At 37.2% G+C, this 19482-nt stretch overlaps 1 protein-coding gene across 1 annotated transcript in view; it reads left to right on the forward strand.

The window, feature by feature from the left end:
• TENM2 (teneurin transmembrane protein 2) overlaps positions 1-19482 on the forward strand; it is a 985642-nt gene that overhangs the window by 864218 nt on the left and 101942 nt on the right. Inside the window, 3 exon segments of the mRNA XM_074292010.1 lie at positions 2254-2448; positions 8455-8655; positions 10170-10355. Of these exon segments, the coding sequence (XP_074148111.1) occupies positions 2254-2448; positions 8455-8655; positions 10170-10355 (582 nt within the window).

The raw sequence follows: 19482 nt of genomic DNA on the forward strand, positions 1-19482 counted from the left end.
TGGGTGTAGTTATTTCTGTCCATCATTGATCAACTGGAAGTGAGTTGGATCTTCTTTATGTTGAAGATTTCCACTTCCATCAGATGTATTCTTAACCCACTCTTTTCCTCTGATGGCAAGATGAACCTGTGGAATTTATTGGACATTTTGCCCAATTTATTTTTGCAAATAGCTCACCAGATACCATTTCAAAATAGGCCTCTATTTTCAACATTTTTCAAGGGCCAATCCCAGTTTATTGGACCAGCTATTTTCCAAATTAAGCAAACAGGTCAGGAAAAACCCACAAGCACTGGCTGTGGAGTTAGATAATATAGGTTTGAAGACTACCTCTGCTTTTTTATTACAATCTCTTCCCCTCTCTGGGCTTCCATATCTTTAAATGGTCTCTTAGGCCCCCTTCCAGCTCTTATTCTGTGATCCTTTCAGTGCTTTTCTATAGATGATAATTGTCTTCACAGGATCATATCAACTACATATATTCTTCCTTACCCTTTGTTACATAGATTTATATCTAGTTGTTTTTCCATTATTTGAGAATCACAAAATCCCATACAATAAGTATTTATTTGTTTGATAAACAATATTTTAAAATTAGACAAGGCATACATACATACCTCATCCGGCCCGGACACGGAAAGGATTGACAGATTGATAGCTCTTTCTCGATACTGTGCTTGGTTTGGGGAATAGAAGGAGAAAGAAGGAATACAAAAAATGCAGTGTATGACCTTAGCCTTAAAGAATCTCACACCTGGGGCAGCTAGGTGGCACAGTGGATAGAACACCAGCCCTGAATTCAGGAGGGCCGGAGTTCAAATGTGATCTCAGAGACTTAACACTTTCTAGCTGTGACCCTGGGCAACTCACTTAACCCCAGCCTCAAAAAAAAAAAAAAAAGAATCTCACACCTAGTTGGGAAGGCAAGACATATACATGTGAATCAATAAACAGCAATACTGAGATTAGATAACCATAAAGAGCTATGAAAACAAGAGGTGTCCCAAAGCAATATATACCGGATGAGTTATATAGGCAATAAAGAAGATAAGAATGGAAAGATTACCCAGGTCTAAGCTTTTTTTAAAAATGCAACTATTGCAGAATTGTATGTGTGTATGGATATACATATCTGCATATGTATGTCTACATCAATAAAATACATCTGATGCTATGAGACAATCATGTGTGCCTATCCCATGTTCCAAAATAAGAGATAATTACTGCTTAAGATATCTGAATGTTAAAGGTCCTACCCAGTCTTACCCAAGTTTCAGAATAATTTTGAGATAGCTTTAAATAGTTGATGCTAAAAGGTATCATATTGTCATTTAAATCTGCTGGTGATTTCAACTGAAGTACAATTCAATGACTTCTGAAAGGGGAGAAGAGTTGGCGGGGTGGAGAGGAAGAAACAAGCATGGAAGGTAGACACAATTCCCAATTCTAGAGTCACCATTAACTTCAGCATTCCATCCCATTAATAATTACAAAAACCTTTCCCAATAATAAAGCAAAGCATTGGAACAGGATGACGACTTTATCCCTCTCTTTCTCTTCCTCTTACTGACACATGTAAATCAACAAAATGGAGATGGCCACATATACATAAACCCTACCACTGCACTAATATTCCAATCTAACTGTATTCTTCCACTGCTGTCCAAAGTCCTGAAGATGCTGTGATCAGTGGGTGAGAGAAAGGAATAAGCATGTATATAGTGCCTGCTAGGCTCTAGGCACTGTGCTAAGTGCTTTTTCCCAAATAGTATTTCATTCGATCCTCACAAAAATCCTTGAGGTAGGTGTTATTTTTAATTACATTAGTTGAGGAAACTGAGACAAGCTGAAGTGACTTGCTCAGGGTTGCATAGCTGTTACGTAGGCCAGCTAACTTACCCACCAGCTGCTTCAAACAAACTTAATGTGTGTATGTTTAATTAATAATCATAGCAATAGCTCACTTAGGCTAATACTTTATGATCATAAAGCCCTTTCTTAATAAAAAAAACTTTTACGTTAGGCAGAAATAGTATTATTATTGCCATTTTACAGACAATACAACTGAGACTTAAGGGAGATTTAAGTAACACATCTCCAATCACACAACCAGTAAATATCAAAGTCAGAATCTTAGCTCTTGGACTTCCAAGTTCAGTACAGAAAATGGCTTTTCTCCTTTGATTTCCGACACAGACTTTCTAATGCTTGCTCACTGTGTGACCTATTACTTTGTCATCCTTCTTTTTGTAGCTGCCTGCCCTGTCCTGTGTAGTGGAAATGGACAATATTCCAAAGGAACGTGCCAGTGCTACAGCGGCTGGAAAGGCGCAGAATGTGATGTACCCCTGAGTCAGTGTATCGATCCTTCATGTGGAGGTCACGGCTCTTGCATTGAAGGGAACTGTGTTTGCTCTGTTGGCTACAAAGGAGGGAACTGTGAGGAAGGTAAATATTGGCATGTGCTCTCTGCCTGTGCTCTTGCCCTCTTTTTGGAAACTTCAGAAAGTGGTGGAGGCTTGGGGCTATAACACAACTGTCCATTGCTAATTCTAGACCCAAGGTTTCCATGGTTGTGTCCTTTTGCATAAATTATCTGTGATACTTAGGAGTGTGACTCCTAAGTAGGAGAATGGAAAGAAACCTATTAGGGATGTTACAGGATGTATGTGTATTTGAGTGTGTTTAGCATTATCATAATAATTATTTTCATTCATCACTGATTCTCACTTTATTTCTCTTCCAGTATCTGCCTTTATTCATCTTTGTGTCTCCTTTCCTCTCTTTGTGTCCTTTTCCCTCTTTCTCTTCTATTTTTGTCTCTTGCTTCCTCTCTCCTTCTTTATCCCTTTCTTTCAACTTCTCCAAATGGAAAAATTTTAAATGTATTCAGAAAGCAAAAACAAGACTGCCCCCTCCCCAGTGGTATTTTTATCCTTCCCCATAATCTGAAACCCATATAAGTCTGTGCAAATATTTCAGCAAAAAATTAATATCAATACAGAGCAGTCAGGCTTGAAAGACTACAGGTATCCATGTCATTTAGAGACATCATGTAGGGCAAATTATTCTGGTTACATACAATCACATAGAATTAGAGGAAAGTGGATGTACAGCAAGAGAACAGTGATTTGATGAATACTAAAAAGCTCATTGTATCACACATTTAAGTAGCCTCAGGCATGTGTGGGTAGAAATTAGGGGATTTAACAAACTGAATCAAACCTTACTAAATATGGCCAGAATTTAGAAGACAGAGACAGAAGAGAGAGAAGAGGAGAGGGAGAGAGATGGAGAGAGGAAAAGAGAGGGAGATAAAAAGGAGAGAGAGAGAGTGAGAGAGTGTGCTCACGTGCATATGCAGGGTAGCTGGGTATAGTACAGTGTCTTATACTCCAGTCTTGGAATTAGGAGGACCTGAGTTCAAATCCAGCCTCAGACACTTGACATTTACTAGTTGTGTGACCCTGGGCAAGTCGCTTACCCCTGATTGCCTCACCAAAAAAAAAAAAGGGCAGGGGGGGGGGAAGAGAGAAAGAAAGAGAGGAAGCATTCAATTTATAATATTTCGAGATGCTAACTTACTGGATTTGGAATGTCCTTTGTTCTTACCACTGAAATGGGCTGAAAAATTAAAATGGGCATTCCGAATGTTGAAGGAGAGCAGATGCAAGCTTCAGTTTCCATTAAGCTGTATTATTTTCCATCTATCTGAGGTTTCTATACAACTTGTGATATCCCTATCATTGGAATTAACTTTAACGATGCTGAAGGCATCTGCACACATAGACATCCATGCAGGCAAACCAGTGTGATGCTGTGGGAAAGAGCACAAAGGGAATTCCAATCCAACTTCTGCTTACTATCTGTGTGACTGTAAGCAAGTCACTTTCTTTCACTGGGCCTCAGTTTTGCCCTCTGTAAAATAAGAGGATTTGAACTCGATGGCCTTCCAGCTCTAAATCTATAATCCCATGATTTCTCTTCTGCCCAAGGACTAGAAAATGATTTCCTTACAAAAATTAGAATCCTACACCCATTTCACAGGTGATAAAAACTAAGGACTCTGGATAATAATAAATTATTCTCGTGATATACTGAAATATATCAGTAATAATATCTTTAGTGAGACCCAGACTCTGGCCATCCTCCTCCCTTGGGTCTCCCTTCAACAGCATAAGTCTTTGCTGTAATAAAAGGTAGCCCCCAGGTCTGCATCATAAAACCAAATTGTGAGTTTAGATGGAGGAAGTACTGATTTAATAACAGTGCTTGAAAGGTTAAGGTTCTTAAAGATAAATGGATTTCAGGAGGCAAAGCTGCATTCGCTGAAAACAGGGAAGAGGCCAATACTATGACAAGGAAGGTTAAAACGACCTTTTGCATATATCATTTGGCAAAAGGATAGTTCCAGAGCAATGATATTACTGTTTTTAAATCTTTCCCTTCAGTAAATATTGTTCACACAAATATTAAATCCCAAGAAACAAGGAGAATTAATTTCAAGGGGTTTCTTAACTCTTTTACAAACCCAACCAGTTTTATTTAAATTTTGGAATAAATTAACCTCCCCAACAAACAAGGAAACCACGTGGAGTCTTATTAAAGGATGAAATCTCCTCTATTGATTTGTGCTGCCCCAAAGAATGGGCTAGAGTGATTCATATGCTGTTTTCAAAATAGGAAATGGAATTAGAAAGTCTGGGTCAGCATTTTTTTCTTCCAGTTAGCTTTTTATATCTGATATTCATCATAGTCATATCATTCAAACAATTTACCTGAAATGGCAATGGCATGAAAATCGATAATTGTGATCCACAGTTTTTGCTGCATAAACATTGTTGCTCTATTAACGAATTTGCACATGAAAACTAAACAACGTATTTGTCAGGTTTTACTCTGTGATGTTTGGGGGAGTGGAAAAGTGATGCAAGAGGGATTGACAAATTAGTTTAAGTCAGCCATGTTTTTCATGTCAGTTTCATGGTTGAGTCATTTTTCAATGACATTTAACTTCATAAGTGTAATTCATGGTTCTTCGGGGGTTTCTAGTACATATTGTTTGTGAAACTCCTTGACCTCCTTTTTCATCCTTAGGGATCTAAAATGCATTCACTACCCTTTTTTGTCAAATCTACAGAGGACCTGAGACTAAATGAGTTCTAATGATTTCAGCTGCCAGGGGGTTGGCGTTCCTAGGCACATTGTACTTAGCTAGTAAAGGCCATTGTCCCCTTTTTAAGCACAAGAAATGTTTCCATTTATAAAGCTTTGTAAAACACCATGACTATTCTTCCCTGCTAAAGACTCAGTGATAGCCCCAACAGCATCATAGGAGCTGGAAGCAAACTAAAAAAAATTAGAATAAAATTCACTGGAAGTGATCTTTTTCAAATCTGAATTTTTTTCCAGTTACCTGCTCTAATTAAAGAGAACTAAGGGTGTATTTATCCATAACAATGGCCCGGAAGAGTTAGCTCATATTTCTCAGTGGAGGAAGTGCTTTATTTGATGACATTCTAGGTCTGAAGCAATAAATCTCTCTAGGTTTTCCCCTGCCTGGCTACCATAATTCTGAACAGCATAGAGATAGTTAATTTATCTGGAAGCAAAATGTTTTGAAAAAATTTTTTGTATATTACTTTTATTATTGCTTTCTTTAAAAAAAAAAAAAAGGATTATGATAGATTCATCACTTTACTATAAATTGGCATGGCAGATAGAGCTAGGTTCAAATTCCACCTCAAAAACTTACTAGCAGTGTGACCCTAGGCAAGTTACATTATTTTTTGTGCCTCCGTTTTCTTATCTGTAAAATGAGGAAGTTTAATATGATGGCTCTGAAGTCTCTTCTTCTGAATCTATCATCCAATGGCTGAGGCAAGGAAAAAGCCTCTAAGATTCTCTTTCTTAGAACAATATGAACCTAACCATTAATAACAACAAGAACAGTTTTTGTCATTCATTCGTTTCAGTCATATTGACTATTTGTGATCCTATTTGCAGTGTATTCTTGACAAAAATAACAGCAGAGTTTGACATTTCCTTCTCTAGCCCATTTTACAGATGAGGAAACTGAGGCAAACAGGGTTAATGATTTATCCAGGGTTACACAGCTAATAAGTGTCTGAGGCTAAATTTGAAGTCAGGAATAAGAGCCTTCCTTCTTTCAGAGCTAGTGTTTTACCCATTGTGCCATCTAGCTGCCCCAATAATAACAATAGCTAGCATTTTATAGTTTGAAAATCACTCTATATATCTTATTTCAAGCAATTGTCATAACAGTCCTATGGTTTATGTGCTATTATTATTCCCCATTTTATAGATAAAGAAGCATTCCCCATCTGCGAGGAGTTAATGATTTTCCCAGTTACACAACTCATAAGAGTCTGAGGCCAAATTTGAACTCAAACCTTCCATGCTTTAAGTCCAGTATTTTATCCAGTAGGTCACTTACTGGAGGCTTACAGCTCCTGAATTTTATCTATTCTTTGTTTTATCAAAGAAATATTTTTATATTTTCTACCTGAGAATGTTAAGCCTGTGACCTGTTAGATGAAATTTAGTCTTCAGGTACTGGAAAGGATTCATTTCACCAACAGTAATTACAATAATATTACCCAAAGTATTAAGTAAATAGCAAAAGGGTTCTAACCACATTGGTGAGTATAATCATTGTACCAGGGGTTCTCAAACTATGGCCTAGGTTATGGCAAATAGGCTGAGGGGCAGAGACAGAGTGTGAGTTTTTGTTTTTACTATAGTCTGGCCTCCCACAGTCTGAGGGACAGTGAACTGGCCAACCCTATCTAAAAAGTTTGAGGACCACTGGTACTCATCTAAATGAGAACTCCTTAAGTTCTAAACTTGGAACCTGATTTTCTCATGTTATATACCTTTTAGAGAATGCTTAAAGAAATGGCTGTAACAAAAAAGTGAAAAGTTGGGGGCAGAGAGGCTCCTTTAAGTCCCCAAGAAACATTATAACCTAAAAAGAGCTTCTTTCAGACACAAAGGAAAGAGTCCTTTGTGGGTTCAATTTCTAAGCCCCATGGAAGAACGATTTCTAGTTAGTCTAAATTCTTCAGGTCAGAAGTTCCTCAGTGGCGAATGTTTTATGAGCTGGGGAATTTGAGTAATTGTGGAAACTACACCCCTTTGGTCCACAAAGTGAAATCAAAGATCTCTAGAGTGTTATTCTATATTCAAACCTTGTTACTTTTAGAATTATCTTCTTCAGTGTGCCACATTTCTATTAATAGTAGTACAGAGTAAGGCTGTTTTCCCTCTAAAATGAATATTTTCCAGAGAGTTAAATGGGATAAACAAGCTTTGAGATCATACCTGTGCACAGAAATCATACTTTATGAGACAAGAAATTGCAGGCTTACTCTCTTCCTGTTTAGGACTGGGATTGCTAGAACACTGGTCAAAGAATGTTTCCCATTCAATTATTCGAAAAACCATAATAACTAGAACACAAAACAATCAGTTTTGTTCCTCTAGTAACTTTGATTATTGAATCTTCATGGTAAAGAGGAAAGAGCCCTGGGTTTGCAAGCAGAGAACAGGGATCTAAATCTCAACTCTGCTGCCTACTACTTTTGGAGTCATGGGTAAATGTGTTAACATCTCTGAACCTGTTTCTAAGGTACCTTTTGATCCCAGATCCTATACTATGATCTGATCAATTCCTTTGAAAGAAATACTTTTGCCAAAAGAAATAAAAACAAAATTAGTCAGATGGTCAACTAGGTTACCTGCTTATAGTTCATTTACTTAAGATTACTCTAAGAACTGACTTCTTCACTGTTACTCATCACCTTTAGTAGCTGCTATCAGAATATGTTCAGAGAATGAAAATTCATTTTAATATCACTCTAAGAAAAACTTAATTAGGAAGGTGAAAATTATATGTGTAGGATTTTTACAAATTTTTTTTATGTAAGTAAATACTAATGACTTTAGAACTATATGCTCCAATGTTCCTTTCCATTAGTAAAGATTATCAAGAGCTAACTGTGTTTTGGTTGATCCAGTGAGTATAGCCATTGCCAATATTATTTGTGTTCTCTGGAGGGCTCTGATGTACCTAATGTTTATAATCACTGAGTCCTAAAGATTTCCTGATAAGTTTTTGTGTAACATCATTTCTGAATTTTTCCAGTTTCTAGTTGAGAAATCACCTTTTTTTTTTTTTTTTTTTTTCTTTCCCATCATCTCTAAGGCTGAGATTTTTAAAAAAAGTCTTGGCAGACTTTCTTCCTCATAAGTGCTCCAAGATACTACAAAAGAACTTCCTGGTCTACTACGCTTTTTTGCAGCTTTTTTGGGACTTTAAGGAATTGCTGGTCCATTTCCTGTGAAACGGGTACAATGCTATACATCACATGGATATATAATGCTTTTTTTTCTTCTCTGTCTTTTTTTTTTTTTTTTTTTTTTTTTTTTTAGTTGATTGCTTAGATCCAACCTGCTCCACCCATGGGGTCTGCGTGAATGGAGCATGCATCTGTGGCCCTGGTTGGGGAGGTATAAATTGTGAGCTTCCAAGGGCCCAGTGCCCAGATCAGTGCAGTGGGCATGGCACATACCTCAGTGACACTGGACTTTGCAGCTGTGATCCCAATTGGATGGGTCCCGACTGTTCTGTTGGTAAGCCAAGAGGTTTTCTCTTATTTTTTTCCCCAATATCCCTACCTTGTCTTCTTTTCATAAGCCCAGGTGAATGACAAACTAAACTTGCCTTCAGCTTGGAAATAAAGGGAACTTCTAAAAAGTACACAGTGATGTCCTTGCTGCCGTTGCTTGGGGAACAGGATTTGTACTTTCCACAGGAATTCTCTGTTTTATGCTTTGTTCGTTCCATCACTGCAAATTGATGTAGTGCCCTGAAGTGTACCGCCATTTGCATTATAGGGTTTCTTATGTACACTCCCTAAAGGGACTAGGAAAGAAAGTAGAGCAATTCAGCCCTAGACAAACTGAACAGAGCATCCTCTAAAGCAGAAAGAGGCTCCCTGAGGGTACCATGTATACATGTTATAAAGCTCTGCAATACTCCAGTGACAGGAAAATAATGAAGTTGCACAATACACTTTATTTTCCTAAAATTAAAAGTATGTTTATAGTTCAACAGTTCAAGCCAGTTCCAACCATTCCAAGAATGGTTATGTTCACTGTGACAGTGACTATCCAGGCAAGTGAGCATCATTCCGCCCCCTGTATCTGGGTGGTGAGATAGCTGTCAGATTGCCATGGCAATCATGATAGGAATGTTTGTGAAGCTTTGCCTAGAACTGGAAAGAAATGAATATTTCATTCCAAGAGGGGAAAAAAAAGCCAATTTAAAATGTGCTGTCTCTCGATGTCTTCTCAATCCCACTTCACTTGAGTTTCAGCTTTGAAGCTTTTTGAGTCTAGTGGAGAAAGCACTGGACTGGGAGGCAGGTGTACTGGACCCTGGTCCTCATTCTGCCACTGACTCCCTGTGTGGCTTCAACCCAGTCACTTAACTTTTCTGGTCCAGGGCTTCCCTCCATAGGAGTCATGACCTCTGCCTCCCTCACTGGGCTGCTGTAAGGATGAATGTTTGGAAAGTGCTTGTCCAAGAGTGAGAGGTCTGGAAAAGTACGGAGTGAATATCTGTCTGTCTGTCTCCTTTACAATCACAAAAGCCTTTGAGCTCCTCTGAGAAAGATGCTACGTAAATGCAGTGTATGATTGCATACAACATACTGATGTTGCAGAGAAGGGTGGCTGGCAATCTTGATGTAACCTTGGAGACACGATATTGGTGTTACGAGATCTACCTGTGAGATCTGTGGTCAGACTGGCCAAATCCAAGAACTTGAGCGGGATAGTCCCAGTTTCCAGCAATAAAGGGAAGCCACACTGTGCCCTCCATCCCAGCATTAGCTAGCTTCTGCCTCCGGGGAAATGTGCAAATGGGGAACAATTGACCATCTCAGCCAGAAAAAAAAAAAAAAAAAGGGAAAGACAGAAAGAAAAAGGTCCACTGAGTAGGGAGACTAGTTGCAGAAGATCCCATAGTTTCCAGCTACTCGTCGGCAGCTGATCTTGTGGTTCTGGCCACTTTTTTGGTACAGCCACCAGTAGAGGGTTTCCCCAGCCATAGTGTTGAGCTGTAATCATTGTTTTTCTTCCAGAAGTGTGCTCAGTAGACTGTGGCACTCACGGCGTCTGCATCGGGGGAACGTGTCGCTGTGAAGAGGGATGGACAGGGGTGGCTTGTGACCAACGCGTGTGCCACCCTCGCTGCACTGAGCATGGGACCTGTAAAGATGGGAAATGTGAATGCCGAGAGGGCTGGAATGGGGAACACTGCACCATTGGTAGGCAAACGGCAGGCACCGAAACAGGCACATATTGCTTTATTTTCATAAATTGTAGAAATATAGTGACTGTTGTGCACTGCGATGGGCTGTTCCTTCAGGGACACAAGTGCTCCCAAACATCTGCGCTGCCTCTCCAAATCTCCAAAGGGGAAGAATGGGGGGGTAGTCACAGTCCCCGCTTGGAAACAATTTCTCTTTTTCACTAAAATCCAGGTTGTAGTGTTGGCAGGAAATGGACCTAAATAAGAGAGCTAATCAGTGGTCCTATGCACAGGAAGAGAGAAATGCACATGCATGGGAAATGGTCTGAGCTGAGGGGCTCCATACTCATCAAGGAACATTGGTATTCAGGTGACACCTTTTTTGTTGTTGTTGTTGTAGCTTGAAGAAAAAAAAAAAAAAAAAAAAAAAAGATAAAATTCCTGGACGGATGGCTTACTGCTCGCCTGACACCGTGCATCACTATCCACCCACTAACACACTTGAGGTCAGATTAGATGAGAACAGGGCTCCTGGGGCTATAGAAATAGCTCCCTGAACAGCCCTTGGGCTGTGGCATTTGTGTGTCTCATCAGTCACAGGAAGGGGTCTGACCACTAGCATAGCAGATTAATATGCCACCCCCTATATTCTCTCACAGGGTCCCCACAGTCACAGTACTGAGAGGACCATCAAAATGGCTCAAGCAGCCTCTTTCTGAATGTTACTAGTCTGGGATGCTTTTAAAAAGCTTTCTTTCTTTCTTTCTTTCTTTTTTTTTTTTTAAGAGAAAACTAATTTTTCAGATTTGTTTGCTTGGGTGGTTTTCATTTTCACGTTTGTTTTTCTTGCAGTTAATCTGAGTTTAAAATTATATAACTATTCCACAAACGGTGGAGATAGGAGAAAACACTTATTGATTTGGAGAACCTCTATGGCCAACTTTAAATCCAGAAAAACTTAAATCTAAAGAGAAATTTTTATCTTCTATTTTTTTTTTTCAGTTTATTCCTTTTATAAAACCACCCCTTTCTTCTATCCTTTAACTGTCCTCAGAATAGAAAACTCAGTAAATTTCAAGTAGGTCATTAACATGGGATGGTAGTTTTAATATTAAATCCATAACTGAGGAGGGTGTTCTACTCACTTGAGTTCCCATAATTATCACCTAGAGTGAGATTGAACGAAAAGATGGGGAAGGGGAAGGGAACTCAGAAAGTGAGGCTCAGTTTCCCATGCTGTTCATTTGACTAGGGAGCCAGAAATAAAGAGGACTCTGTGCATTATATTCACCCAAAGAGACACAATCTAATTGGCCAACAGAGAGGCAGCATGCAAATTGGGGTCATAGCTGTGGCAATTGGGACCCTAATGGGACAGTCTGTTGGCAGTGAATTGTTCTTTCCATTTCTCAATGACACTTAAGATCTTGCTGCCCTTGGAATTGCTTTAATGTTCAGCTCCCTGTCAAGTCTTGGGGATTCATGAGCCTTTCAAGGGATTATGCACAGCTCAATACCAACAAGTGCTTAATATTCTTTTTTTAAAAAATCAGTTCTTAAAAATAGCTTCAAATCCTCAGGGGCATTTCCCTTTGAAGTTTTTGTGCCTCATTTTCCTCCCACTACATGATTTAAATCAAAACCTTGCCCCAAAAAATCCTTTCTAGCTAAATGTAGAGAAAAAAACCTGTTTTCCTTTAAATCACAAAATTTAATTCCCCCTTTACCTCATCTTTGTTTTCAACAGGCTAGACTCCCTATGGAAAATCACTCTACATCTAATAATATTAATAACAATAATAACAATCATAATGATCGCCATCATCCTATCTGCTATTAGAGTTGTTCTTAGAATATTTTCAATGATTTGACAGAAGATGAGCTTATAACCCAGTACTTACATTCAATTACACAAAACAGTTATTTTATCCACCTTTGTAATAATAGTCCACAGAACATTAAATGTAAAAGAATAAGAACAAGAAAATTCCTTGTTATAAAATTACTTCTATCTGAACACCATCAAAAAAAGATGAGGAGAATGAGATAGTAACAGTATGAGTAGTAGGTGTAATAATAAATTACACATCCATATAGCGCTTCCAGAATTGCAGAGCTCTTTATCTACATTCTATCATTTGCTTCTCACAATAATTCTGTGAAATAGGTTCCATTCTTATCCACATTTACTAGATGAGCAATATGAGACTTCTCAAAATCACACAACTATAAAGGGGCTATGGCAGGATTTGAGCCTTTCAGGCTTAAAGTTCAGAGGGCTATCTATTACATCAACATGCCTCAAATTATAACATGTTTGAGTAAGGAAGACCTTCTCCTGGAAATATTATACAGAAAAAGCCACCTATGTGGATTTGAGGACTAGGCAGGAGCTAAAACCTGTATCTTGAGTTTCTTGAAAAAGATCTGAAAAAAAGAGCCCAGTTTGGTGTGTTACATTATTAGTTTAAGATAATATTTAGGAAAGAAGGCTAAAGTCTGACTTGGAATCCAGGAAGAAGAGGAAGAGGCAAGGAACGGCAGAGTATGTGGAGGACAGGGAGCTTTAAGGATAAAAGGAGAAGATGGGAACTTTTAAAATAGTTTGTAGTAAAAGTGAACTGGCAAGGGAGAAGAGATTTTCAAAATTTAGGCTTTATAAAAGGAAAGATTTCCTAACAGATAGGGTTGTCCAGAACTACAATGGACTACTGAAGATCTTCAAAAAGAAATTGTATGATCATTTTTCAGGTAGATTATGAAGAAAATTTAGGTGTGATATAGTTTCCAAGGTCTCTTCCATGCTGCAATTATGTTACCAGAAGGAAAAAAAGGTACATTCATTCTGCAGAAGAAAAGTGAGGGGTTCCATGTAGACTAAGTGTTAGATTTGTATTTCATTTTCCATAAACCAGTATCTCTAATAATGCTTAGAGAGACATAAGGAAAATGGGCGAAATTATCAATTTGGTCAGACCCCAGAAAGAGTGTATACTAGCCCTTCCCAAGTCAAAAATAAAATTTTTCAGAGATCTGTGAGTATATTTGGTATAGCTACCAAGCTATTTTTTGACAAGGCAATGAATGCTAAGGAATTTGGATTCTGCTCTTTTATGAGATGGATGTCTGCTACAAGCATGTATCTGGGTAGTCCCTTATGGATTGTCTAAAGAGCAAAACATAAGACATTGGCTGGTGAGATTTACCATTTTAAAGCAGAAGTGAAGTTCATACCAGCATAATTGCTTTTTAATCTGAAACCTTTAGCCCTGGAACAGTTTTGCTTAAGCATAAAGTCCTGTAAATTCATTTTAAATAAAGGCCACAATTTACAGGCACAGAGCCAAACCTCCCCCTCTGAGACACCAACAGTTATAAAGGGGAGGGTGGGTCTTGAGTCCTTTGATATCACAGTCCAAATACTATATTTTGAAAATTGAAAACAAATAGAACCAAAATGTCATTTACCATATGAAAAATTCATTTGGGGATTGAAGGTAGGGCAGAAAGTTATATGGGTTATTGTCTGGTATTTAAGCTTGTCTTGTGAAGGATTGGGTTTTTTTGTTTTGTTTTGTTTTTGTTTTGTTTTTTTCAGAGATTTGTAGAATTCTATTCCTGTTTAGGTTATTGAATATAGACATCTTTATAGTAGACAGTAACACATGAAACTTGCATTTATTTTACAAGTGAGTATTAGAAATGAAAAAAAAGAAATTAATAAAGTAAGCAGATCAGGTTTTAAGGTCACAAAATTATACCTCTTAAAAAAAAAAAAGATCTAGACCCATTGAAGCAGTCAGAGAGGCCAACTTATTTGTACATTAGGTCAATATGTAAGTCCTGTGATTTTCTTTTTAAAAATATTTTATTGATACCTTCTGTTCTATTATAACTATCACCATCATTTCTCACCCATAGAATTCTAGTTTGAAACATCTCTTTTGACAAAGAAAAATAATTAAGTAAAAATGTTTCATGAAGAAACTGTTTGACATTGTATACAATATTCTATGCTAGTAGTCTTTTGCCTTTCTGCTGTGAGGGATTGTATTGTTTCTCAAGGACTTTCATCATTTTTTCCATAGCTCACTGTTCTTCCTTTCAGTCTCTTCATTTACATTGTGGCAATATTGTGAATATTATTCTCTTAATTGTACTTATTTTACTCTGTATGCTTCCATGTTTTTCTGAATTCCTTATACTTGTCATTTTGTATTACATAGTAATATTTCATTGTATTTATATGCCATAGTTTTTTTTTTTTTCTTTCAGTTATTCTTCCTAATTAGTGGGCTTTGTTTTTAATTCTTTCCTGAATACTTTTGTTTGGAAGCTCAAAGGGTTCTACTATGAATATTTATATATATGGTATTTATTTCTATCTTTGACTTCCTTGAGATCCATTAATCAGATTGTTAGATCAAAGACTATAACCAGTTTAGTTTTATCCCTTGCATAATTTCAAATTGAAACCCACAATATCTGGACCACTTCATGGCTCCATCAGTAGTCTCCATCAGTAGTAGTGTTTGTCTTCTCATAACCTCTCCAAAATTAATTGTTACCATCCTTTTCTTCATCATTATTAAATTACAATTGAGAGTGAAACTTAAGAACTGTTTTAATTTCATGTTCTCTTATTATGTGTTTTCATATAGTCCTGTAATTTTCTACCAAATTAATATATTACTATATTATTAATAGAACTTCTTACATATATTAAACATCAACTGTAACAATTGTGTGGAGGTTATTATAGCTAATTTATAATCCTTAATTCATACATAGTTCTGTTTCTTCCAATCTTTTTATCTAAAAAAAATGAAAACACATTCAAGATTTCCAGCATCACATTTCCATAAAATATTCCAGGGATCCAAATCAAATGGGATCCCTAACTATCTTTAGTATTTTTTTTTTTTTTACTTAAGTAAAAGAGAATTTTACTCTTCACTATCAATCTTAGTAATGGAGTATGGCTCATAATTCTCCCCTCTGTAAGGATTAGTTTAACCTGAAATGCAAAACCAAAGGTGTTAACACGCCAGGTGGTGAAACGAAGAATATGGTTGATTTTTTTTTTTTTATTAGGTCACAATCACTGTGAACCTTATTAAACTCTAAGTTAACTGTGCAGTTTATTACAGTGAAGCAGCTATATTAATTGGCAGAGTTTAGCATTCAACACTGTTTTCAAGAGAGAGTAGTAGAGCAAAACAAAAGGTATGAACCAACCTTCACCTTGACTGAATGTGTTCACTGAAGCTAAATGTGATGTGAAGACTGTTGCAATTATCCAGAGAATGTGGGACCATTCATTCAGACAGTTACTCTTGAAAATTTAGACTAGCAAGCATGCACATACACTTAGACATATTCAAGACAAGATACTTTTGCACTGAATAAACTGTTTGCTGGCTGAATAGTTCTTAATTTATGCAATAATTTTCCCAACCTCTTCCTCAGTATATAAACACCCAACTTCAGGCAGGGTCATACAGATTTTATTGCTGAAAATGTGTAGGGCTGAGTGACCAGCTCATATGCTACACATCATAACAGTTTTCTCTCCACCACACTGGGACCCTTCAGTTTTTCACCTTTAATTGGTTAGGGAGGGAAATAGATTCCTATGCTGTTAATAAGGAAAATTAATCTTTTACCCAAGGTAAAACCAGCCGTGCGACAATCTGATGAGCTGATTAAGTGATTGTAATCAGGAGTAGACAGTGTCACAGTCCAAGAGGGAGAAGTCTTGGGGGCTTCGGGGAACTGGTTCAGAAAAAGCTACTGTAAAAATTAACTAACCACAGGCTGCGTACAGCTGTTTCTTCATCTCATGCCAGTTTCATTTTTGAATATTAGAAGCTATTTTCCTCCATAGCTGCTGTCTTTGAGTATTCAAGCCTTGGTGACCTTGCCAAGTAGAGCAAATTGGACAGATATGGTTGGTAGAGTTGTTTCTAGTCCCAAAATCCAGAGAAAGAACCAAAATTTCCATTTTAGCAATTATAATCTGCTTCTTCCAAAACATTCCTGTACTAATGTGACTTTATAACAGTGAAAATCTTAAGCTACCAAATAAACATGATTCTTTTTTTAATTGTAAAGAAAAACTTTTATGCCTTTTTATTATGTGGGCTATTCTGCTCTTTCAAATGAAACTCTTTTATAGTGACTTTTTTTGAAATTATAGTTTTGATTTAATTAATCAAGTGAGCAATTATTTATTAAAGTTATCCTCTGTGCTAGGTATAGCACTAAATACCAAGAATGTAAAGAAAAATAAAATATTCCCTGCCTTTAATGAGGTGATAGTCTTTTAGAGGAGACAATCTTACTCATTTAACTCTGTATAAAACAAATGCAAAGTCATATTTATGTTTTGTATAGAGCTGGAAAAGCATTATGTAGGAAGCTGGGCCCAGCTTTGAAAGAAACTAGGGTTTTGAAGAGGTGGAAGTGAAGAGCGAATGCTCTCCAGACAGGGGAAGAAGATGGGAAAAAAAGTATGAGGAGAAGTGTGAGCTAGTAGTTTTTAGGTGCCAAGGTGTCCTTATTCCAAATAATCCTTTTTTTCTTTGTAATGTACATCCAAAACTTGTTTTATATCTGTTCAAAACCACAGCTAGTCTAACTGCAAAATCTCCTAAACCAATCCAAAATTTTAAGAACCAATGAAAAGAACTTATAAGAAGGCAATTTGTGGAAGAATAATAAACTTCCTAATAATCAAAACTATTTGAGACTGGAACAAAATAAAGACAACACTTTACCAGGATCCTGTGAAGGGGATCTCCATCATTAGGGGTGAAACTAGTTCTTCAGATCTAAGATTCAGTTATTCTATGATGTGAACAGTGATTTTTTTTCTACCTTTGGGATGACTGAATTATTTATTGATTGATTGATTTCTGGACAAATCCCAAGCCCTCCCCAAGAATGGATGAGGAAAGAGGTGAAACACATGCTTTGATTAGGTTGACTGCAGAGTGCAGATCTGAACCTTAGTGGACCAGAATAAGGTGGGCTGTTTGGGAAGTGTTTACAATACTATCCCAGCCTATTTCAGAGGCTCTTATAGACTCAAATCACTACATTGCCATTAGGGTTGTGTTAGAACAAGTAAAATATTAGATTTCTGCAGTAATGACTTCACAACAACAAGATCTCAAGAATGGTTCTATGTCCAGCAATCTATATCCAGTAAGATATCCTAGGTATATAGTGAGGTAAAGGTGGTAGAATCTTCAAAGCTTGGAGTGATTGGGCTTCTTAAGCCCTGAGAGAGAGTATTCAGGAGAAATGTAATTGACTTTACACATTAGCTATGTTTCTGAGAAGTTGCATTTAAAATCATTTTTTGCTAATCAGATCTTATTTCCCCACAGACTGACTATAAATTCAAATATGCTCTGTGGGTGCAAATTTTCTGTTTTACCTTTAAGAATCTCTTGCCACTTCAATGTCTTTGTCAAGTAGTTAATGAATTGTAAACAAACATTTAAGTAGAAGAGAGAAGCTCCTATTTATTTAAAGGTTACCCCTGCAAGGTCTTTTATTTTGTAAAGAATCATTTTGCAGCATATATTAACCAACCATTTTTGAACCAACTTGTCCCCTCCTACCTTTTCAGTCAGTGACTTTGCTCTACTTGCTATGTTCCTTGCACAAGACAGTCCATCTCTAGATTCCAAGCATATTCCTCATGCCTGGAATCCTATTCCTCCTCACCTCTCTGCTTCTTGGCTTCCTTTAGTTCCAGTTTTCCTAGAGAAAAGGCTAATGCCTTCTCTCTATTAATTATTCCAACTTATTTTGTATATATCTTGTCTGTACACATGTCTTTCTTTCTGTCCCCAACATTAGCACAGTACCTGTACATATTAGGTACTTGATAAATGCTTTTTGACTGACTAATTAGAGGGTAATTTGGAAATAGGATACAGGCTCCTAGTAGAGCATGGCTTCATATAGATGATGTCTCAGCTGAATTTCATAGAAATATTTCTGTCCTGACTTGTTTTCCATATATAAATGGCTCCATTCCGTCATACAACCAGAAGCTCAATGCTTCCTGAAAGCCCAATAATTTTCCTTTTCCGAGAATCAAACCTTCTTCACTTTGTTTAGCCACCTCAAATTTGGCTGACTTCTTTCTCCTTAATTATATTTATGAACCTGGTTCTGACACAGAAACCTAGGTTTCCATTCCTCCCAGCTTAAGTTGTATTCTTATTGTATTAGCCCAAGTAGAAGCAACTATTAGGATACACTAATAGATCTTAATTATATTGTGGGCATAGTAATATAGAAGTTTGGATCTTTAGCCAGAATCTGTCTCAGCGCACTTTGCAACAGTGGCTATTTCCATTTGCCTTATTCTTTATTATTACTTATGGCTCCATATGTGATTCCCTCACAACCATCCTGTGATGTAGGGAGTATAAGATAATTGTTCTTCTGATCTTATGTAGACTCATGGGAAGTAAGTGAATTTCCAGTGTTACAGAGCTAAAAGTGTCAGAGCCAGCATTTGAATAAAAGTTTTAAAACACTGAATTTGGAGTTAGGGCTCCTGGGTTTGAAACGCAGATCTGCTATTTTATCAGTTGAATAACACTAGGCAAGTTAATTAGATTAAGCAAAGGTGATGGACAAAAAATAAGATATGGAATGAGTGAAGGAAGAAGAACAGGATTAATGTGAGGTGGGGAAAGGAAGAAAGAGAAAGGGAAAAGGAAGAAGGGAAGATGGGTGATCTAAGAGAAGTCCCAACTCAGAACTCATGGATAAGATCATGTAATATTCTACAAAATGTGGGTTATCACTGACTCCGCCCCAAGTCAGCCCAATAAACTTTTAAATTACTTTTATTTCTACTATACTCCAGACTGTTGATTCTATGGAGCATGACCTATTGTTTAACATCTTGTCTTGTGGATTATCTGGAGCCACACAGTGCATCCCAGATGTTCCAATAAGAGACAGATTCTGTATTTTTCACCAGTGTTTTCTGCCTAATGTGTCTAAATCCTGCACAAATCCTCTTCTCTTATTGTATTCCATTGCAGAGTACATATTAAAAGGCTCTCTGAGTTTACTGCCTTCTGTAAATAGAGAACCATCATTTTGAAAAA

This window comes from Sminthopsis crassicaudata, chromosome 2 (genome assembly GCF_048593235.1).
Source record: "Sminthopsis crassicaudata isolate SCR6 chromosome 2, ASM4859323v1, whole genome shotgun sequence".
In the NCBI taxonomy this organism is placed as follows: Eukaryota; Metazoa; Chordata; class Mammalia; order Dasyuromorphia; family Dasyuridae; genus Sminthopsis; species Sminthopsis crassicaudata.